Below are 24,774 nucleotides of genomic sequence, written 5' to 3'. Positions count from 1 at the left end.
TACATAGTGAGGGTCCTGGGAATGAAACATTAACCTTTGGGACACTTAACATCGCCCTGGATTGATAATGGCATGAAGAAAAGGTGTGAGAAGGTATATAGCAACTTATGTCATTGAATTAGCATCAGCTAACCTTTTGCAGTATATTTTCTTCCCCCCTTTTTGCCACCAAATTAATAAAGGTAGCCTAGGCATAAGTCTGCTCTGCTTGGGGAGGGGGGGGGGTGTCTAGGGACAGCTCATCCTCCCTTGCAAGTAATTTTGCATTCAGTAGCAAAAATATTCATCTCCTATACAGTGGGTCCTTGGTGTCTACTTGAGTTGCACTCCAGAATGCTCAAAGAGACCCAAATCTGTGGATGCTTTGTGTGTGTGTGTATGTCAGGTGTGACTTGAGAAACTGCATGTTTCTGTGGATGCTGAAGTCCCATGATGTACAATAACAAACAAAATGGTATCCTTTATATAAAATGGCAAAATCATTGGGGGGGTTTCTGCAAGAAATGAACACTGTTGTCTATATGCAACCAAAACCACTGAATTATTTTCAAAGCCAAGAAATAATTTTCTGGACCTAGGCAAGTCACACAATAATAAACTGGCTCCTGCCTTCTGCCCTGCAGAAAACCTGGGAATCAATGGGTTGTGATCCCCATCTCCTTCTAAAGTCTTTCAATCCCATCATGCAGTTGAAAAGTCAGCCTCTAGCTTCATCTATCTCAGGGCAGAGTGGGAAACTAACAAAATAATTGCTTTTGTGGATCAGGCCAAAGGTGACACGATAACCTAGAAGTCCATCAAGTTTGACATTTTAGCAGCTGCTGTTGGGGAGAGGGAGAGGAAGATTGCATGAGGGACATCAACAAAAACAGGGGAAATATTTGTCCAGCAATGCTCATTCATCACTTGCATGCAGAATATCCCAGAATGTCAGTCCCTAGCCTATCCAAGCAAAATCATCAGGCAATAGATGACTGAAAATATATTCTGGGGAGACTCTGGGGAAAATAACAGACAATACTGGCATGGAGGAATTAAACTGTCCCACCTGGCATATAGCACCTTCCTATGTATGGAAGAATGCACACTCTGGAAATCTGTGAACCATTGGTCTTTTCCCAAATGACTCTAGGGTAGTAGTACAAGGCCATTAAAATTAGAACAGAAATGACCAGAAAGTCATCTGAAATTTCACAACCAGATTTAGAGGAAAACCATGCCACACAGAGGCACAATCCTTCAATTTGAGTAAGTGGGTTAAATATATGGAGAAATGATTTGCTCTAGGGGGGTAAAACCATTCTGAGGTCAATTGGGTCCAAAGCTGTATGGCTCCTACTCCAGTTTTAGGCAATAAAAATCCACCCTTTCTCCCTGTACTTGCTGCTCTCATAGCCCACCTTTAAAGGGACTATTTTCTGTGGATGGGTGGATGGGCATCAATCAACCAAGATTAATATGCTGATATCTGCCAAGCTTCTGCTGCCATTCCTTCTGGTCTGCTGCCTACACCTTCCTACAGTTCAGCACCCCCTGTAGTCATCCAGTGGTTAGACAGGAAGTTTGCTACTGACATTTCAAATTGCTGAAATTCAGAAAGGAACAGCAAGCAATTATACACTTTGCTGTGACAAGACATCCTTTTCTTTAGCATCTTTTAAAAACACTTCTCAGCAACCCATCTATCACAGTTTGACACATAAAAGTAATTAGCTCTAAATCTGAAAAGACTAAAAGTAGCAGGGGAGAAAATCAGCTGCTATTAAAACTGCTACTAAGAAAATTATAATATTTACTGTCTTGCTATTATGGTGACCACCTGTGAGGCTAAGCAAAAACTTGGAAGTAATTTGTTGCTGAGAGATTTCAAACTGCAAAAGTGAAAAAAGGTCTAAATATCCAAGAGAGGATCACCTTTCATATCATCCTATCTCAAGCATTAAGGTCACCACATTATCTCTGGGCCTTCTCTGAAGGACACGTTTTGTCTTCCAAATGGAGGCTCTTTTCATTAGTGACAACTTGATTTTGGAGGTCAACCCAACAGGATGTTTGCCAAGTTTGCCAACACTATCCTTTTCAGCATCAGGTCAAATATGTTTTATTTCTTCAAACAAATTACATAAATAAGGCATATGAAGATACATAGATACAAACAGGTGTTCTTTAACTCTTTTAAGACTATCGGTTTTACAGTAATATATTTGTATCTGTTTTAGTATACTGAATAATTTTTATGAAGATTACCCCGAAGTCCACTGTAGGGTGTAGGCACACTGTACACATTTTTGAAGTATAAAAATAACAAAATCATATTAAAGAAAACTGTGGGTGGCATAAAGCCCAGTGACCATGGAAGTCTTTTTGCCTTCCACAGAGAGACTGGGGTTTCTGCCTTTCAATTTTTGTCCTTCTGGCCTATTAAATTTCTCCCTGTTCAATGCAACGGTTCAATGTAGTTCCATTACACTCGATAAAGGGAGATTTAAGAGACCGCAGAGGCAATCCACTCCCCTCAGGGTAAGAAAAGGTATTCCATTGTATGGATGGAAACCCTTGATTATTTTGCCCTTGAGTCAAAGATAAATTACTGTAGTTTTCTCCCTGCTATGGTAGATTACAAATATTTCTTTTCTGGCCTTTTGTATTGGTTGTGGACTCCCCACACATTTTCTGTACACACACATACACACAAACATTCTAGCACAGTAAACACTATATAAAGAAGCCAAGTGTTGCTCTGTACAGAAAAATCCTCCAAACACTCAGTGTAAGGGAAATACAACACAAAAATATTCTTTTTTTCTCAGGAATCCTTTGGGATGTTCAAGCCTGTTGAAAATTATGTGAAAGCCTTGCTACTCTATTATTCTTTCCGACAGGTTTTCTTTACTGTCAGAGAAAACCATTTTTTTTACCAGGAAAGAAGTAATACAGAATATTTTTCCATTGTGGATATTGCAACAAAATAGCATGTGTGGCTGGATCGGCTGCCAGTATAAGCTGTTAGGCCCGTGCTATCTCAAAATTTAAAAAGTTTTCTTAAGCTAGGAAATATCTTTCTCGTGGTCATGCAAAACAAGTGAATCAAAGAGTTTAGAAACCTTCAGAGAAGAATGTAGAGGTTTGTAAAGCTTTTTTTTTCTCACTGTGGGTTTTATGACCATTGGCAGCCTGCCTCCAATTCCAGTTCAGGCTATTTTAGCCAATGTCTTTCCACACAGTTCAGTGCTATCAACCCATGGTAGTTTTACACGGTCTTTTAGCAGTCTCTACCAAGGAATGCTGGTGCTTCAGCAAACTGCAAAGCCTGGGGTTCCATAGCATTGGGATAGGGCAGTTAAAGTAGTGCCAAATTGCATTAATATTACAGTAGGGTATATCTACCTTGACTGCTTAATTTGAATTCAGCTTTTTTTTTTTAAAGTAGTGTTTAAATGAACAAGGGAAACACATGCAGGTATGGGAATGTGAGGCCTTAAACTAAGATCAGCAAAATCAGAGAATACTCTGAATAGGGAATTGGGGTGTAAAATGAATCCTCTACAGCCATGATACTAGAGATACTACATATGCCAGGTCAGGGCCGGTCTCTCTAGTGCAGTGTTTCTCAACCTGTGGGTCCTCAGATGTTTTGGCTTTCAACTCCCAGAAATCCTAACAGCTGGTAAACTAGGTTGTTGTAGGTTTTTTCAGGTTATATGGCCATGTTCTAGAGGCACTCTCTTCTGACGTTTCGCCTGCATCTATGGCAAGCATCCTCAGAGGTTGTGAGGTCTGTTGGAACTAGGAAGATTGGGTTTATATATCTGTGAAATGACCAGGGTGGGACAAAGAAATCTTGTCTGTTGGAGCTAGGTGTAAATGTTTCAACTGAACTGGCTGGGATTTATGGGAGTTGTAGGCCAAAACACCTGGGGACCCACAGGTTGAGAATCACTACTCTAGTGCATAAGTACACCTAGGCTTCGGCCTTGTCCCAGAACTTTATGTGTGATCAGGTGCATGTTCAATTCATTTCCACTTCTGCCACGTTCATCCTGAATTATTTGGTCACTGTGAATGTGCCCCAGGTCTCAAAATGAGAACCTTACATTCTAGATTTGGTAGCACTCAGGTGAGTTCCTAGAGACCTATTCTTTTAAAGGCCCACTGACTATCAATCTGACCAAAACAGCTCCCACACCAAAACAAATAATTAACTAACCAGACCTTTCCAATGGTTTTTTTAATATATATATATATATATATATATATATATATCCTTTTATTTGGCAGGAGGTGGGCTGGGTGAGGAAGAAAAGAATGCATTTGCATTGAAGAAAACAAGGGAAGAGATTTGCAGTATAGAGCTCAGACTATGGGATTTGAGGCTTCATGGAAATTCAACTAACCTCCTCCAGGCACATTCTAAGCAAAATTCCTGCAACTGGGTACATTATTCATAAAGACAAAAGGCTCTAGAGAACAGGCAGGCTGAAGTGAAGTAGCTATTTTTACCAATAGACCTGTAACTGAAGCCCTCTAACATTCAGAGTATTTTAAAGCAAAGCCTTTAAGAATTTAAAGTGTCAAATAACAATACTTTTATAGTACCTCCGTGGAGTTTTATGGCCTTTCTCTTCTTTACAGATCAAGTGAAGCATTTTACACATATTGGCTACCTTCCTCTGAAAGAGTATCTTCTACCAGTTAGCTGGCCAACAAAAGAAGTCCTGAACCTATTCCCTTCTCTTTTGTTCTCATGAGTTCACTTGTACTTCAACTGTTCTGAAAGATATTTCAATCTTTAAAAGAGAATTGTTTTCTCAGGATACATATGGACAGCACCTTTCTTAAGAGAGGCAGGAGTGATTTGAGAGTGATTTCACATTTAATTACTACTTATGCACACACATTTCTTTTATTCCACTCATTCTCCTGTTGAAAATAATATCTGTTAGTCTCTGAAACAAAAGAAAACTGCACAATCTGTAAAAACATTGTTCTGTTTTTGCAAACTACTTTAAATTTTACAAAATGACAATGATCATATTTGGGAACCTCTACACTGACCACTTACTGAGCCTGCTTGGGGAGATAGGGTGGGTTACAAATAAAGTTTATTTATTTATTTACTGCAGAACGGGCCCATATCAGCTCCATAGTAGGCAAATGCAACACTGAGCTGATTCAGAGCAATATAGGGCAAGGCCATCATAATGTAGACTTGACCTATATTGAACAAAGTCAGAGGATGCTCCAAATTCTGGCCCAGAATTTTAAAAATCTCCCTGTGTAAACAATTGGGACAGTTCCAAGATGTTACTGGCTGCAACTGTTTTCACTGCTATCCTGTGTTCTCTGGACTTAGGTGGCCTTAGGATACAGGATGGCACTTACCATCCCCTCCCATCTCTTGCCAATACATAAGGCCCACAAGTCAGTCATCACACCCTCCCTAAAGACATTAGACTAGCACCCAAGTTGGCAGTCTTTAGGAAGAACGTGAAGACCTGGCTATTCCGATGTGCCTTTCCAGAATAGGATAACCCCCAGCACTATGTCCCAGAAGCACTTGATTAGAGTTAAGACTCTCTGCACATTGCACTTGCCCAGAATTCCAACATACCACCATCACATCCAGCACTTTTTAACCTGTACCCATCATTGGCCTGGCCCTGGTTTTAAATGTGTAATAGTGTAATGTTTTGTCATTGCTTATGTTTTAATTTTGCTTTGTGTTGTATTGTTATTGTTTGCTGCTGTTGTGTTGAGGCCTTGGCCTTTGTAAGCCTCATCGAGTCCTTCGGGAGATGCTAGCGAGATACAAATAAAGTTTAATAATAATAATAATAATAATAATAATAAAATTATTATTAATAATAATGCAATGATACCAGCAAGGACAACAGAGTGATCAAGGATGAGAAGAAGGGGAGATGCCTCCATCTCTTCCCCCTCTCTTGTCTTCCTAGCCCTCTGACAGGCATCCCTGTAGGTGAAGGCCAATCAATAGGACCCATGCCACAGCCAGAAACCACTGCAACATGGATGATGAGTGGAGAAGGTAAGGGTAGCCATCCTCTGGTACCGAACTGTGTTAAGGGTCACTAGGTGGTCACGGCTCCTTTCTGCCTCATTCTAGGATTGCAGTTCTCACCACTTTAGTCAGTCAGGCCAATAATAAAGAATGCACCAGTTGTAGGCCAACAACATCTGGAATAGAGATGTAATCCTGGTCTGAGCAAAATTCATATTTTTAATACAAAAAAGGCATTTCCATGCATTAAAAAGCATAGCTCATGCAGAAAATAATACTTTTGTAAAAAAAATGTTCTTTTCTATGCAGAAAATTATGCTTCCATTGCAAAAAGAACTTGGTGCAAATTTTGCACAGAGTTGTTCACAAGCTGCAAAGACTCTCCTCAGTCCAGAATTCTCTTCATCGTGGTATCCCAAAACTAAAGAATACTTTTAAAGCATTTTCAATTTTTTAAAATATTCTTCCCTAATCTTCAGAATATGTGAAGATGGTGGCTGAGATCCCTGATAATGAAGTGTATCCATGGGTTTGACATCCATAGATTCAACCAATCACAGTTCAAAAATACAAGTATCCATGATAAATGCTGAACCTCTCTTTTTGAATCCATGAAGTGTGATGTAATTAGTAGTAGAAAAACCAGATGTTTGTGACCAAAAATTAAGTCTGCAACATTAGCTATGGTAGCTTAGCCTCATGGGAGCTGTAGGACTAAACCAGGTTGCCTATCACCTGCTCTAAACTGCAAATTGAAGGCAAAATTAAAAGACTCCTCTTATTCCAATTTAGATCTTTTTAAGGTGCACATTAGTGGATCCTGTTCTATGATAATGGGCAAGGTTTGTGAGTCCTGGTGAACATATTCAGTAGCAACAGCTGGTTATTGGGAACCTAGGTGTCAGCTTCTTGATTACAGGTAGGAAAACTACAATTCTCCAGATTTTGCTCAACTGCAATTCCTAGCATTCATTACCATTATGTTATGCTAGTTAATGGTGGGAGTTGTAGGCCAACAATATCTAGACAGCTATGCCTTTCCTAGGTTGCCTGACACAGGCTGGAGCAAATGGTGGGGATACCACCTATGGGCACTAGGCTTGACTTGCTTAATTTCTCTCAGTTGAGCATCTAAAACAGCAGTAATAAACTAATAACTCATGGATCATGGAGTATTTGTTTATAGGATATGAAAATTCAACAACAGACTGATGTGGAATCTTAAAAAGAAAATATAGTAGTTCTATTGTTTCTTCTCCCACCCTTTTTGGTTTGCCATTGATTCAGTATTTTCTTTTGGCCATTACCTTTTTCTTATCTCATTAAGTTTTATTTTTCTGCACGAAGTTTCAGCCAAGTTATAAAACTTACTCTACACGCAAGTATCCTTAATGTTCTATTGCCACCTAGAGGAGGTCTTATGAAACTATAGCCAATGATGAGGAAAACAATTAGATGCAAATAATAGACTTCAGAAAAGTGTTAAGTTTTTTAAAAACTATGTGTTCTAGAAGCCCAGAACTACTATGACTTACTGCCATATTAACAGAGAGATTCAAGAAATTGTGATCCAAAAGTACAGGCAGTCCCTGAGTTACAAATGACTCATAGTTAAGAACAGGGAAGAGACAGCAGAAAGTTAGATAAATTTACACCTACGAAGGGAAATTCACGCCTGAAAGAGTTATTATGGGGAAAAGATGTCTCCACTGAAGCTTTCTCAACAATCCTTTCTCAAAATTTTTCAAAATCCAATCATCACAAGGACAGAAAGTGAGGTGAAATCTTCTGAACAAGGACACAGACAGCAAAACAAACCCCATAGGGGTATTAACCCTTCCCTATGCTATCCAAAACTTGAAAAGATATATTTTGGCTGGGGTTACACTTAAAGATTCTACCTTTTCCAACATACATATAAATTCAACCTAAGAACAAACCTACAGAATCCATCTTGTTTGTAATTTGGGGGCTGCCTGTAGTGTAAACACTGAATTTTCCAAGCTCTGGAATTAGGTATAAATAAGCAAAACACACACTATATTGAATTCTGCTGCAGGAAAATTACAAAGAATACATTTATTATAGTCCAAACCTAAGCATGTTCTGGATGAATCATCAAACCGTTTATATTAAAAGCTTCATCTGTACTCTTTGATTCTGAATTGCTAATGGGAGGGGGAACTAAGCATACATAGGTGTTCTGTTTCTCTCACACAAAAAGCTTCTCTAAATGTTAAAAGCAGGAAAGCATAGGGTGAATGAGGTTAGGCTGAACTCCTCCTGCTGTTGTGTTAGTTTTCTACATAGATGATAACCCCTTTCTCCCTAGGAATGAAAAAAGGAAACTTGCAGTCTTCAGCTTGATGTAAGATGGCCTAAGGAAATCTTAACCATCTGTGATGAATTTATCAACTGGCTTTCAGATTGATCCAGGTGAATACACATTGAGATGTATCAACATGCTGCATGCCAGTGAATTTGTTTTCAGTTGCTGATTATAACTCCATGGGTTTCTGCAACCAGAAAATCAGAAAGTGAGAATGCACAAGTACAGATGGCTAGGTTTCCTACTTTATCCCCTATTTCAAGGCTAAGTCCCATTTACAGATTAAGAACTTGAAGTTACTGATGTACAATTAGCAGTTGGGCAGCAGACTATGTAGGCAATGGCATGCAGGTTACCTGGTCACGGTCTTATCCATTAGAGTCAATTGTGTTTTATTTAAATTACTGTAATTATTTTGAAATAAAAATGTGTTTTGTTTTCTGATTGCAATTTATTTTCAGCTCATGGTGACCCTAAAGCAAACCTTTTGTATCATTACCCCAATACCCCCATGCATATGGGATATATTGAGCATGGTGATCAGATCATGATATGAATAAATATAACAGTTGAAATAATGTACCAGTAAGGCCTTCTCACGGACCACCATGAGAATTTCGGGGGAGGCTGAAGTCCCTCAAGCCCCCCCCCCCCCCCCTCGGCTACATGCCTGTCTATACCTAAACATTATTGAATGAAAATTATGTGGAAATGTCTTTTTTGGTGATGGATTTCCTCTTTTCACAGAGATGCAAAGTAGCCATCCTACCTAAGAAACAATAGCATTGATAAAGTGTGTCTTGTTGCACTGATAACTGAGAATAATTTTAAATCACAAAGTTTACTCAAGAATGAGAGGCTCTCCTTTCAAAGTATTCAAGAAATTAATTTCAATTTCAGGTACTTTTTTGTGTAATCCTTCCTTTTCCCTGAAGCCATGGCTACTCCATCTAGAATGTACTTTTAAAAAAATTGTTTATTTATTGAAATATACATATATTTGTAGGCGTTTGCTGCATACAGTGCAATATTTTCCAGCTATTCATGTTCCATAATCATTTCTCAGTTAATGTCTTTTCTTTAAGAGATCACAGTCTTCTATTTGAATAGTACATATACAATCATCATGTGCTCTAAATTAGTATCCACTTCCTCCTTGTCCTATGTACATTTTTAGTTGAATTTTACATTGAGATGCTGAATCACTTGTTACCATTCATTAACTAAGTTCTCTAATACTTCTCATCTCAAAGGTAAAATTATTTTGTCAATTATTAGCAAATCTGTAATGTAATTTTCCCATTCTTCTTGGGCAAGGGTCCTCAAACTAAGGCCCGGGGGCCGGATATGGCCCTCCAAGGTCATTTACCTGGCCCTCGCTCAGGGTCAACCTAAGTCTGAAACGACTCGAAAGCGCACAACAATAATAACAACAATCCTATCTCATCAGCCAAAGGCAGGCCCACACTTCCCATTGAAATACTAATAAGTTTATATTTGTTTAAATTGTTGTGCATTTTAATTATTGTATTGTTTTTAAGTGGGTTTTTTGCACTACAAATAAGATATGTGCAGTGTGCATAGGAATTCATTCTTTTTTAAAAAAAATCATAATCTGGCCCTCCAACAGTTTGAGGGACTGTGACCTGGCCCTCTGTTTAAAAAGTTTGAGGACCCCTGTTCTAGGGGGTGGGTACCACTGAGGTTTTGCAATATCTAGCATATACTATTTGGGCTGCCACTGTCATACAAAACAATGTTTCTTCTGAATTTCCTTTCTAGTTCTTCATCTAGCATGTTCAAAAGTTACATTTATGGCGTTTGTTTTGAAGTTTGTGTTTAACATTTTTTCGAGATATACCTGAATCTGTTCCCAGTAGTTTTTTACTTTGTTGCATGTCCACCACATGTGGTAAAATGTGCCTTTTTCTTTCCAAAATTTCCAACATTTGTTCGTGAAATTATAGAATGTACTTTTTTAACATGCTGTTCAACAAGGACATTATTTTTAGTTGAAATATTTACACATGTGTAAAATAGAGTTTGAACAATTTCCCAAGCCTATGCATTGGCTTTAAATATATATTTTATCCAAATGAATATTTTGAACTAATATTTTCTTCAAATTATATCAGGAGAAAAGGAAACAGAAAAGAGTAAGGTAGAAGGTTGGATGGAATAAGGAAAGGAAAGATGGAAGGAACAGGATTCCTTAAAAAAAACACTTCTCCTGTAGTCAAGGCAATGAACTTGGCCAGAAAGGAAGGGAGAAAATGTATATCCTTGGGAACAAGCAATAGGATACAGAAAAGGCATGTTTATTCTATCAATATATTTTGAAATCTAAAAGTGTTCAAATTCTTTTTGAAAACATTTTAAATTTCACATTCAGAACCCTGAGGTTTGTGTGGGAAGCGACACCCCTTTTGTAGGAAACATGATTCTCATTTATTTCTTATGTAAATCAAACTAAACAGGAAAAAGACCTATTCTGCTAATCCATGGGTTCACTTGGAAAGTTTACTAAAAACAGAAATATCATTAGAAAGAAATTAATTTGCATTTCAAAATCATTAAAATATATCTCATGTCCTATGTAAGTGTTATTAACATTTCTATTTTGTTGCTTGACTTTTTAAGTTAAATATATATATTTTAAAAAAATGAATAAAATTTTGGGGAAAAAATTCTATTCTTATTAGTTACCAAATATACTTGAAGATAAGCTGAGTTTTTCAGCCCTTTTTTCAGCTGAAAAAGTCTTCGTCGGCTCTGAGCCATTGCTTGCAGTATATGATGAATTTCTCTCTCCTCCCTTAACATTCTTAACAGGCTGGAGTTGCTCATTTTGGACACTTATTTTTCTAAGAGTAGAAGGGACTGTTTTGAAAAGGGAAAGAGGGGGGAGAGTGATTGCTAGTCAGAAAGAAGAAAAAGATGAGTGGGAGGGGAAGAAAAAGAGATACTCTTGAAATCTATAAGATCTGTTATTGTTGTTGTTGTTAATTAAATGGAGGGAAGGGAATGTTGTTCTTCCTTGGGCAAATTCATGCCCCAAAGCTTGTAAATAATATATAGATTTCCCCCCTAGAAATCTTTGCAAGCCATGTTATATGTATACGTATATCTATATGCATATTAATCATATATATGCATTTCCCCTGAAACCTTTTGTAAGCCCGATTTCTGTCTATCTAAATCTATTAACTTTATATGTGCATTTTTGTTCCTTGGAAGTGATCACTGACCTTTGCAAGCCCTGTAGATCTCTAAATATGTTTCTATATATGCATGTTTCTCCCTGGGCTTATACTCGAGTCAATAAGTTTTCCCAGTTTTTTGTGGCAAAATTAGGCACCTCGGTTTACATTCAGGTCGGCTTATACCCAAGTATATATGGTAGTTACCTGCATCAACACACAGGTAAAACTCACAGATTCAATTATTGTGCTCTAGTGGAACAATAGGATACAGAGCATTATCTTTTTTTCTTCTTTTTTTTCTTTTTTTGTAGTCTATGCATCAATTGCTATTTGTCATGATGGTCAATATATTTCTTCCTGCACTACTGCAATATGCATCTTAATACCTAGGAAATGCGTATTATGGAGCTTTTGGGAGTCACTAAGGAAGAAGGGTGCTGGAGAAAAAGAGTGATTGTGGCTCTTATGGTCTCCCTGATTGGCAATACTGGATGAGATTTTAAAATTGGAATTACAGCAAAACAGCAAAAGCTGTTAGCCAATCAAGCACATTCACAATGTTTCTAGAAATAAGTCCCAGAGAAAGGGCTAAGAACTTGGATGTTCAGATACTTCATTTCAGAGACGGCTTTGAGGGAGGGAAGCGGGTTGGCTGGCAAGCAGGGCAAAGAGGGGAGGGGAGGCAGAGCTAGTCAACAGCGAGCTTGTTTGGGAGATGCCAATTTGTAAGCTCTTGGCAGGTGGGTGCAATTCTGTGTGTCACTACCTGCCAGAACAATTTGTCAGCAGGGCAAAATTCCTCCGTGATGCATCAGGTGCAAAGATGCTACAAAAACATAATTAAGAGTTTCCCTTTCCAAGGTTGAGAGAAAGGGGAAAGAGCAATCTTGTTTCCACCCTAGGGAATTTGAATTATACAATTATTCACTCAAAACGGGAACAGAAGAGTGGGGGCAAGCCAGCCTTTCAGAGTCGCAGCATGTTGTATTTTCACCATGTATGGATAGGGCCAGAAAAATGTTTTTCTCATCAGAAGCAGCAGCTTTTATTCCAATTCTTTTTGAGTCTGTCCCCCACAGCAAGGGGCTACCGGGGAAACAGGTGCCAAGCTTTTGTCAGAGAAATCTTCCATTTGCATAGGAATCTGAGAAAATGTCTGTTGGAAGTGTTTCATACCTTGGTTTTGTCACTTATTGTTTTCTTGGGACAGCAGGGGAACATGATGAAATAGAGTACAGCACAGAGTTCTGAAATGTTTCTTTTGGATTACTATATCCAGAATCCCGAAGAAGAAGTGTCCACTTGCCATGCTAACAAACAACTTGGAGAATGGTAGTGTGTGTGTGTGTGTGTGTGTGTGTGTATATATATATATATATATATATATATATATATATATCTCACCCCCCAAATCCTGGTGCAACTTTTATCAAAAGTAGGGCAAGGGGCTTGGTTGACTTTTATTGTTGTTACTGTGCGCCTTCAAATCATTTCCTACTTATGGCAAATCTATCATGTGGTTTTCCTTGCTAAGAGTTGTCCAAAGAGGGTTTACCTTCTCCTTCTGCAGCTGAGAAAGTATTAGTTATTATTTATTTATTTTTATGGAAATTTCTATGCCATCATTCTCCAGGACAGACCCAAGACAGCTCACATCATATTTAAAATATAGATACAAATAGTTAAAAACCGGAGCTAAACAAGTATTAGAGGTTCAATAATCCTTTAAAACTTTTGGGATTATTGAACATCAAAAGTTAAAATCAATCTAAAAGTAATGTATTACTTGCCCAAGATCACACAGCGAGTTTCTGTGACTGAGTGGGAATTTGAATCCTGGCCTCCACAGAGTTGTAATCAAACATTCAAATGGCTATATCACATGGTCTCTCTTTGCAAAAGTTGCATTGCTAGGTGATGCACACATTAGCCTGCCTCCTGCTTTCGACAGCGAAGTACAAAACCTCACTCTATACCTATAACTTGTACAAAATAGTGTCCATCCGCATCACCATACTGGCACACTGCAAAATGAGATGGCAAAGAATTCAGCAAGTAGCAAAGGAACCATATGGCTGCTCACTGCTAGCCAAACCTCTTCATATATTCCCCATGGTTCAAAAACACTGGTGAGAAGTAGAGCAAATTAAAAGTGAGATATTCTGATTGCTGAAACTGACTTGGTTGGATTTCCAGCACACAAACATATACACAAAAATAATCCCTAGATTCTCAATCTTGCCAGAAATGTGTAAGTCAGAAAAACTCTTATTTATTCAAGATCAAAATGTTCATCATCATCTAAATGTGACTTTTACAAAAATTGACCAGGTTCTTAAGGTAACAAAACCTCACAAATTTAACCACTTAGGGGCTGGTACAACCTTTTTCCTGGAAACATTTAGTCCACCAAACAAATTAATCTGTCCATTAGGCACTGGCTGGCAGAGAATTGGGCAAAGCTCAGCCCATCAGATGATTTTGGACTGTAATTCTCACCCTTTCTTAGCACTGTGTGGCTGAATAGTTGGAAGTTGCATCGACTATACTTGGACAGTCCTTGGACTAAACATCTAACTAGGATCAGGGAGGACTTGTTTAAGATCCTCACTTATCCCCAAAGTGGAATTTTTCCAGCCAAACTCATTTCACAGAGTTGGAGGGAGAAATTAGCCTGCCACCCTGAGTTCATTAAATATAGTCATATTAAATATAAATGTTATCATGCGTGAAATAAGCACAATTTCCTGGGTTCCTGGCATCTTTACCATATGTACAAAAACCAAAAAAAGCAAGATAATTTAGGGCGAGGATTAAATAATCTTTTTTTACTCTGTGTTCTCAAATTGATTTTTTTTGGTCCACTGATCACTAACTATTTTTTTAACCTGCAATGCTTAGGGAGGTAAACATGAGCAAAACTCAAACTCTTAAAAAAGTCCTTCAATTTCCTTTTCAAACTATGTTATAATTCATTTTCAAAGCAGATTGTAAACAGATTGTAAACATTTTTACCTATAAAGAAATGCTTGTGCACATGTTTCTGCCATTGACAAATGCATATTTGGATTCATTTTTAAAATCGAGTTTTCATATGCAGTTTTGTCTAAAATCGTAATCAAATATAGTGTTTGGAGGTGAATTAAATGGAACACACATTCACAAATATATGAATGTGTGATCATAAATTGAATTTATGATATAGAATATGGATAAATCTGCTGGAAATGCACTAAAGCTGTTTTTCCCCGCACCCCTAGAATGACCTACTCTCTTTCTAAGTTCATTACAAAACCTGAGGTGAAATCTACTATTATTCAAGTTTCTATGGAATGCTGTCAGGATCAGCACATCATGAACACTAAAGATCAGTGACAAGCAAAAAAAAGTCATTTCTTTTTGGATTTGTCCTTTTCATTTTCTTTTCACTGTAACTAGAGTCACTTGTGGCCTCAGGCTAGAATTTGAAAGCACTGCAGTATCGATTGGTGACTCAGGTGCTCCATATTGCCCCCAGACAGGTGACTTGGAGCTGTGATCTGCTCTACACATACCATCCAAGAAAGGTCATGATCGACCAGTGAGTGCTTCAAAGGCAAAAACTTCCAAGATACATAGACAACATTGACATTCAGCAAATGTAGCCACCTCTTTGTTGAATATATGAACTTTGCTCCAGTTTGTCAACTCTGGGTGCCAATTGGCTAAAATAAGCAACATAAGGAACTGACCAGGTCAATTTGTCTCCTGAGTACAGCACACTGTACAATTTTGATGGACCATGGCTTTGAACCTCAGTTGTTCTCTCTCTCTCAATCGCCCATCAAACTATGGTCCCTGCCCTTTAGTCGTAACTTAGCTACACTGGCCTCAGCTAAGATTTTTGCTTCAACTCCAAGTGAGTTAACATGAACTAAGGCCACATATTTATTTATGCTTCTTATTTTAATTGTATTTGAAGTTTACAAGATGTGGTATATGTTATTCCAATCACAGCTTGCATTGTGTCTGTGTTACATTTTAGTTTGGTCCATGTCTGGGACTTCGGGCCTGTCTACGCTTGCAAAAAACCCACTCACCCTGAATAGAAGGCTAGCTATCTTCATGACAAATAGTGACTTCTGGTGAGTATCAGAGGCTTGTTTTGTTGTTGTTGTTGCTGTTGTTGTTTTGCTTTAAATAGACTTTTCCACTTGGGGCAAAGTCAGGGGATACCCTGGAATGTGCTGGAAACTCCAGCATATTCTATGGCTTCAATGTAGTCAGGGCAGTAGGGTCAAGTCAGATTTGGCAAGATACACTGTTCAGGATGGACACTGGTACCATCACCCTTTGTCTGTACTCATTAGAACAGGAAAGGGGGGAGCAAATAGTGGCTCTGTCAACATCTGCCACTAGCTGGCTATGAAGCTCCATTTAAGCTCCTGGCAATCATGAATACTTCTGGCGATGTCAGCATAAAAGAGCTAAGATACAAGCCATCTCAACTGGATGGATGTGCTCTTGGGCGATCTATACAAGGCCCAGATTTTGCATAAACATGCCAGATTCATGGCTGCTCCAGGCATGTTTACACTAGGCTAAACTGCTCAGTGTAGATGAGCCTTCTAAAGAGCTATTGCCATTCATTTTAGATGCTAATCTAGATAGAGCAAATATCTAGCAAGATATAATGCCAAATTCTACATTTAATTATCCTACACTCAATCTCTGCTTTGCAGTTACAAGGACTTATTTATTTTTATTTATTTATTTCCTATATTTATACCCTGCCCTTCTCCCCCTCCCCCCCCCCCCGAGGGGGGACTCAGGACAGACTAACAAAAGCATCATACGATGCTAGCATAATAAAAACAACCACAGTACAATCAAAATATTAAAAATTAAAACAACAATTAAAAAAATAAAGACACATCCGTTAAAATCAAAATCCAAAAACCAGTCCATTGCCATAAGTTGTGTGATCTTCTTCCACTTGCTGCTCACTGATCAAACACTTGGTCCCATAACAGGTCTTGATTTTCCTTCTAAAAGACAAAAGGGAGGTGGCCAATCTGATATCTCTAGGGAGGGCGTTCCATAGGTGGGGGGGGGGCATTGCTGAGAAGGCTCTGTTTCTCGTCCCCATCAACCGTGTTTGCAATAGTGGTGGGATAGAGAGCAGGGCCTCTCCTGAAGATCTTAAACTTCGTGATGGTTCTTGGCAGGAGATACGTTCGGACAGGTAGTCTGGGCCAGAACCGTTTAGGGCTTTAAAGGTTAAAACCAGCACTTTGAATTGTGCTCAGAAGCTGATCGGTAACCAGTGGAGTTGGTGTAACAAAGGAGTTGTATGTTCCCTGTACGTCACTCCGGTGAGCAACCTGGCTGCCGACTCTTGGGATAGTTGAAGCTTCTGGGCAGTCTTCAAAGGCAGCCCCATGTAGAGTGCATTGCAGTAGTCTATTTGGGATGTAACAAGAGCATGGACCACCATTGCCAAGTCAGACTTTCCAGACTTTTCTTGCAGCTGGCGCACAAGTTTTAATCGTGCAAAAGCTCTCCCAGCTACTGCCGAGACCTGGGGTTCCAGGCTCAGCGATGACTTAGCATGGACTGGATTACTAAACATTTTAAAGAGATCTCTACAAGACACAAAAAATACAAGATAGATCAAAAAAGGTGGTGAGGGAAAGCAGAAAATGTAATAGACCAGAACAGTGAATCAAAAATGCATTATAAAAGAGCAGGTAAAATTGCCTTTGGTGATGGTAGCAATGCAGGATCAAGCAGAGAAATGCAGAGGGGTCTTACTGCAGCATGTGCGTCTGGCTGGCCTCCTTTTGTTTTTCAGGTACCTCGTAGTGTGGGGATATCTTCCCTAGACCACTGTCACTCAACATGCGCTTTCGAACCGCAGGGTTCCATCGATCTGATATTCTAAGGAAAAGATTTTCATAAGAGAAACACCATTAATTCCAGGAGATGTCTTGCTATTATGTGCACCTGATTAACCCTTTATTCCATGTGTTAGGAGTTGCATGAGAACAAGAGTCTTGTGTTCATATGCTACTTCTGTTTCTGACACCAGTTCTTGGGCCTTTCATACATGTAGCACAATGACGCTGCTATAATTTCACTAATAGTCACGGATGCATCCTAAGGAATCCAGGAATTTGTAAAGCAGGAAGATGATATAGTTCTTTGATTGAGAATTCTAAATCTTCTTTCCTGAACTGCAAACAACAGAATTCCATATGATGTTTCCAAGGCATGCAAAGTGAAACAATACCATTGAAACTGTGTCATGTGAAATGGCCCCTGGATTACTTTTTGCTACTCCATGGATGTCATGTAAGAAAACTTGCCTTAGGTGTGCTGGATGGGTTTTTTTTTCTAGCAAACCAGCACAACCAGGGCAATAAAGTGGCAATAGGAAAGATGACTAGGCCAAAATATTAGATTTGATGTGGCTGACTGGGATGGTTTTGAATCGTATTTTAATATTTTGATAAATGTTTTTTAGTGTTTATGTATTGTATGTGGATTTGTGTCCCGGCATTGAATGTGTGCCATGTATATGCTGTGCTCCGCCCTGAGTCCCCTTCGGGGTGAGAAGGGCGGAATATAAATGTTTTAAATAAATAAATTTAGAAGCCACGAGGTTGGACGAATGCTGTCTTAAAGGACACCATCTCTGCCACAGCTAACCAGTTATAAACCTTTTTTGTCAGGGGTTTTGAACATAGAACCTTGGAAACTAAGTCTTGAATTGTCATTGTTTAAGGACTGCAAGTCACTAGAAATAATTTTGTCCCTCTTTTTTTGCTTGGAGAATAGCATGGGGATGGTTGATAGGTACAGCTTTAAAAAAAAACTGTGGGGGGTATGCTTGTGGAGGCCACAGGCTATATTTCCCCACTCCTCAGCTTTAGAGAAATTAGAAAATATGCAAGTAGAAATTAGAAATTAGAAAATGTATGCATGATTACATTTGTGTGACCATGGTTTTGCTTTGCTCTTCATATTCACCTGCCATTTAGAGCAATCCCAATGAATGAGAGGGTGGGGATGACATTGTGCCAGTTACTGCAGAATTTTAACATTGCAAATCTCAGCCTTGAGAAGAGAGTCATTACCCAGAGGCCTGCTCTACTACTAGATCAGGCATTCCTGGCGGTGTCCCTGCTGGTTGAGTTGCCACCAGCTCTGGGTCCAGGATAAAAATCTCGTCCTGCGAAATTTCCGTCACAAAGTGCAAATGTTCCTGCAGCAACATGAAAGTGACAAGGAAAAATAAAACCAATCATCAGATGTGAAAATAAGCAGTCATAAGTCATTGCCATCAAAAGAATTATACTGTGCATGTCCATTCCTGACCCTTATTCTCAGATCATTGCTTCTAAAATTGCAGGCTTAGGGATCAAACTCAGTCATATGAATAGCAGTTTTCAATCAGATAATCTTCAGACATTGTTCGACTTCAGGTCCCAAAATCCCTAGTCATTGACTATGCCGACTAGATCTTCTAGGACAGTGATGGGCAACCTTTTGAGCTTGGTGTGTCAAAATTTGCCAAAAACCTGAGCATAACTTGGGTGGGGTGTCAACTTCGAGGAAAAAAAACATAATTTTGCAATATTTATAGTTTAAATAAGAAAAATGCATATTCCATGCTGAGTTATGGAGTGAACAATGCTCAAACGTGCAGATGTTAAATTTGTAGAGCCTTTTACAAATTTAAGGATGGAATTAGATTGGCTCTTATAAGGTGTACTTCTCTGTATGCGGCCGCATGTGGCCGCGTGTCATCAAAAATAGCCATGCGTGTCAGTGCTGACGCATGTCATAGGTTCACCATCACGGTTCTAGGAGATGGTTCAGTAACAATGGACTGTTTTGAGACCCAACGTGCTAAATAAATTTTTCAAACCTGGTGCTTACCAAATGTATTAGAACACCATTCGCATTATGTCCCAGGACCAAGAATTATACATATTCCAGTCTGATACATCTGGAAGGAACCTGTTTTGAAAAGCTGCTGTAGATTTACAGCAGTTTTTCAAATCTGGGCAGAAAAAATGTGAGCCATTATCAATGTGACAGAAAACAATTAAAAATCTAGCCTTTGCCTACTCCTTGTTCATAGATAACAAAAAAGACTATTGAGAGTGAGATGGAATATTCTTAAGGGTCCATCTCACTCTGTTCTTTTTTCATCTTGCAGACAGTATAGGATAATAAAAACAAGGACAAATAGGCTGAGATATAGCTTTTATCCCAGAGCTGTGACTGTTTTGAACTCTATGGTTTCACACTTATATGGCATTAGGAGTGTGCAATAGTCATTAGAATGTAGAAGGATGGGTGTTTTGCTTTGTAACTCTATCTATACAATGTGTTGGGGAAGGCATTCAATTTCATTGCACAATTACAATGACAATACAATGATTCTATATTCTATATAACCATGCATAGGTGCTGAAACATCACACAAATGAGTCAATTTTAGGGAAGACCATAGACATTGTTTGGTTTTCTCCAGCACTTAGCAGAAACTGGACCTTGTGTGTGATAATGGATCACTATTATGAGCTGGGTGGTTTTGTTGGGAAATTAATGAATCCGTTGAATAACGTGTTGGGACAAGAACATTAGAGATAATCTTTCACTAGGATAGCTTAGACTCTTTGGCTTAGTTGCCATCTGTAAAATGAGATGGGCAACCACAAAGTCATTGTGAGAATAAGAGGTTTCTAAAAAAAAATATCTCACAATGCTGCAATGCTTCCTTGCACACTGTATTCAATGAGTCTTACTTCCAAGCATATGTGCATAAGATGAAGTTGAAAATAGGTTGAAAAATACATGCTGGAGGTTTGACTGGATGACTGTTGACCTAATACAGCAGGCTTTTCTTAACATTCCCACAAATGTTTAAACATACACTTATGCAGTACATTGTAACTGCATAGCCCTACATTAGATTTGAACAACAACAACAATAAAAACCAAACCAAACGCATTCTATGTTTGCAAAACTTTCTATAAGCATCCAACAAACAAAAACTACTCCATTTTTTTTACAAATGTTGTTATCCCTTCAGTTTGATGTACTTTTAAAGCTTGGTGGATATTTTCTACAGTCTTGTAGTATTATCATAATTTCCAGAGTTATCTTATCTCATGCACAGAGGATTAGGGTTTTAGGAGGACAGTAAACAGCCAGAGAAGATAAACTCTGAGATTTTCCTTTTCTAAAAAATGCAGCAGTCCTAGGCACAAGGAGATAAGCTAAAAAGGAGCAAGAAGTTGTGCTATTAGACTTCAAACTTGCTTAAGCCAGAAGGGCAGAGTCTATCTGTTGACTGACTATGGTTCTCTTGTGCCAATTTAGAGGTTTTTTTAAAGAAAAATTATACTCTACTGATCAAATTAAAATCATGCTTAGAATGGAGAAAATGCCTTGGATTTTGATATGTTTTTATTTGAGGTTTTTGTACTTAATAATGGGCTCACATTGTAATCTAATTACACACAATATTAAATTAATATTCTGGATTTTAGAGTATTTTTATTTTTAGTCAAGACTAAGCACACATGCTTGGACCCAAAGTGGGGAGATGGAGAAGTTTAAAAGTTCTCCTCATCTGTTTTTAATCAGAAGAGAGAGAGAAATAATACATCACTGTCAATAGAAATTTTCTTTTCATACCTTATTCAGGTTAGAGAGGGATTTTTAGACTACGAAATATATGGAGGGCGGTCAACCTGCTCCACTCACATTGCTCCAAATCTGGATCATATCCACATCTGTACTTTTGAGCAAAAAGGGGGTCACCTTAAACTGCATAATGTATTTTAAATATCTTGTGTGGTTTTATCCTCTGAATTTCAAAGTCCTGAAGTCTTTTCAAATTGAGACTTGACCTGCATGTACTGCACACTATAGTGGTAATTCAGCACTTCATGAGGCATCACAGAAAAGCTAAGAGATAGGCAGGATGATGGACATCATCAGCTCCACTTGTATGAAGCTACAGTGAGCAGAACATAAACTGATAAAATAGCAAATAGCTTAAACCTTGTGATTGTTCTTAAATTGTCAAATACATTGATGGACCTAATCTTGCACAATTCATATCATCAGACGGGGGAGGGGAGCACCCCATGATAATATGCTTGAAACTGGTGGGTTATTTTTCTTCTCTTCGTGGTCTTGAATGGACTGTACCAACGCCGTATCTATGACTGAGAGTGACCTTCTGATCACATTTTCAAATAATTTTTCAGCTAACTCTTTCTTTCAAATTGGGTGCTTTGTGACCATTACACTACACAGTTATAGCACTATTACTCCTTCAACCACCATGGATCCATTCTACAGAATGCTGGGGTTTGTGGTTTACAGAACACTATGTGGAATTCTCATCCAGCGAGCTCTAGTGCCTTGCCAAACTACATACCCCAAAGAATGCAGTCCTTTGGAGACCCTGGAAGGAACAGATATGACCCATGGACAACACAATTCTCACTCTTACTATAACGGTTCCAAAAGAAAAGCAACAAAAATATAATACCTGAGATCTGTCGATGCGGTAAAAGCGATCAGCAGAAGTTGCTGAAAGTAAAGAAGAAAAAATGTAATTGAAGACAAAATCTGAAAAATTGCTATATTTTCCTTATCCATGTTAAGCTATAAAGCTAATAACAACAATTTTGTTTTTGCTGTGTGCTTCAAAGTTTTTTTTCTGACACATGGGGATGACCTTCTTAGGGCACCTTCTTGACAAAACTTGTTCAGGGAGATTAAACCTTCACCTTCTTCTGAGGCCAAGAGAGTGAGATTTGAAGGGTATGCTGTTGATTTCCATAATATGAATCCTGGCCTCCAGGGTTGGATTCCAAATGTTCACCATCCCTTTCCAAACATACTAAGAATTGGCTACTGGATTCTACTCTTTCTCTTCTGAAATCAAACTTACCTATTACATTTTAACCAAAGGGCAAAATCATGAGAATTTCTTTTAAAATTCTCTGCATTTGGGATTTTTTAATGGTTTTTTAGAACAAGTGTTTTTCAGAAAACACAACATTCTGTGTATAAGGAATATTTGTATCCAAGTCAAGCCCTCTACTGAAATCAGACTTGTTCTTGAGTAAGCATGCACAGGATTGTGTCTTTTTGCCACCATTTACACTTACCATCTAGGAAGCACCATCTAGGGGAAAGTCTTTGGACCGAAGATACTCTTGGGAAAGTGCTTTCCTGGTCCTGAATGGGACAGGAGAAGAAAATAGGACAGGGAAGAGACAATTTAAAAGTTGTCAGAACTGATGTTACAATGCATACTCTGCTATCAAGGTAAATGGCATCTTATAGAGAGTAAATAAAAGGCTACAAAGCCCTTGAATTCTCAAGTAAAAAAGTGGAGAAACATCAGAAGGAAGGAACAATATAGAAATTATGTGTATTTAAAACATGTTTACAGTGGGAAGTGGGTATTCAGGAGCTATCACAGGCCACTCAGAAGGAGAGAGGTGGCACCAGGTACATGTTCAGCAGATTAGTTCATTAAATATAGTGTTTAGAATGAAAAGTAGCCTATTTACTTATGTTCCCTTGCCCTGCATATTGGTTTCACTCAGTTCATACCCAGAGGAACAACTATCATGTTAGCTCTCTTCTCGCTTATCTCTCTAATGCCCAACTATGCATCTTAGGCACAGAACAGCATTTCTGTATCTGAATGTATTCCCACAATGCGGTAATGCTGATGCATAATTCAGCAGTATTTGTGTAGAATTGCAGATAATATCAAATAACTCCATATTTCAGAATAATTTCTTTTTCCATCTCAAAAAATGGTAAGAGAACAGTATTAACTCGTGGACTGCCTAAGAGCTATTGAAGCCTAGTGCCAAGTTTAAATAAACAGCCATAGTATATCACAGATATTGTAAGATACCATTCCAATTACCTGGAGGTATCTTACAATAAAGTCATAGGCTAGTCCAAGGCATTTTGCTGTACTTACTTACTTACTTACTTAGGCGATCCCTCGTTGGACGAGTAAGATGGTCTTCCATTATGGATTTCCCTGTGGGTCCATATGTGGCTGTGGAGCCCTATTCTTGCTCTGCATCTTCTTCCGCAGTGAGGGCATTGGTTTCCAGGTGGAAGGCGGTCCCGGTCGGGGTTGGCTTGACGCGCCTTCCTCCTGGCACGTTTCTCTCTTTCACCCTCCACTCGTGCCTCCTCAAATTCTGCAGCACTGCTGGTCACAGCTGACCTCCAGCTGGAGCGCTCAAGGGCCAGGGCTTCCCAGTTCTCAGTGTCTATGCCAGAGTTTTTAAGGTTGGCTTTGAGCCCATCTTTAAATCTCTTTTCCTGTCCACCAACGTTTCGTTTTCCGTTCTTAAGTTTGGAGTAGAGCAACTGCTTTGGGAGACGGTGGTCAGGCATCCGGACAACGTGGCCGGCCCAGCGGAGTTTATGTTGGAGGACCATCGCTTCAATGCTGGTGGTCTTTGCTTCTTCCAGCACACTGACGTTTGTCCGCTTGTCTTCCCAGGAGATTTGCAGGATTTTCTGGAGGCAGCGCTGATGGAATCGTTCCAGGAGTTGCATGTGACGTCTGTAGACAGTCCACGACTCACAGGCATATAGCAGGGTTGGGAGGACAATAGCTTTATAGACAAGCACCTTGGTCTCCCTACGGATGTCCCGGTCCTCAAACACCTCAAACATTTTGCTGTAGCAAGTACTAGAAGGTATATGTGTGCACTAGCTACATGGGTCAAACAGTAATGAACTATTAACCAGAGTTGGATAGCAGGCCCCTTAGCTTCTTATGCAGAGATGGCCACGTTTCAGTCTGTTGGCATATTACCAAAGGGATGGGAAAACTTCTCTGAAATTTTAGAATATCACTGTGATCAACTGTAAACCCACAAATGGAGATTATGTGGCCCATTGTGGAGGCTTTGATGCACACAGCATCAGAGCCTCCACAAGCCTTGCTATTTAGGTGCATACACCTCCTTTTGAAAAAAACCCCCTGATTTTCACAACTAGGCTTCTGTTAATTTTCTGTTTCAAAAACAGGGGTGTGGTGGCTAACAAAGTGTGGGAGATTGGCACTCCCAGATCATCTGCAGTCATCCTGTTTTCCTGCTTCTTGCCAGGGGGTTGGACTGGATGGCCATGAGGTCTTTTCCAACTCCATGATTCTATTATA

General features: G+C 39.0%; 1 protein-coding gene across 6 annotated transcripts in view; it reads right to left on the bottom strand.

Annotated features, from left to right (window-relative positions):
- DGKI (diacylglycerol kinase iota) overlaps window positions 1–24,774 on the bottom strand; it is a 303,622-nt gene that overhangs the window by 35,718 nt on the left and 243,130 nt on the right. For 4 of the 6 annotated variants that reach the window (XM_060776823.2, XM_067469251.1, XM_067469250.1 and 1 more), the window contains 4 exons: window positions 22,739–22,808; window positions 22,114–22,154; window positions 18,673–18,800; window positions 17,348–17,473 (listed from right to left, as the gene is read on the bottom strand). In XM_060776823.2, coding sequence (XP_060632806.2) covers window positions 17,348–17,473; window positions 18,673–18,800; window positions 22,114–22,154; window positions 22,739–22,808 — 365 coding nt within the window. Of the gene's footprint in view, window positions 1–1,387; window positions 1,586–17,293; window positions 17,474–18,672; window positions 18,801–22,113; window positions 22,155–22,738; window positions 22,809–24,774 lie in introns of those variants that run through there. The other 2 variants (XM_067469253.1, XR_010910056.1) reach the window with 2 other exon arrangements.

Source organism: Anolis sagrei, chromosome 5 (genome assembly GCF_037176765.1).
Source record: "Anolis sagrei isolate rAnoSag1 chromosome 5, rAnoSag1.mat, whole genome shotgun sequence".
Classification (NCBI taxonomy): Eukaryota; Metazoa; Chordata; class Lepidosauria; order Squamata; family Dactyloidae; genus Anolis; species Anolis sagrei.
Note: the sequence above shows the minus strand (reverse complement) of the source record. Positions and strands in the feature narration are given on the sequence as shown.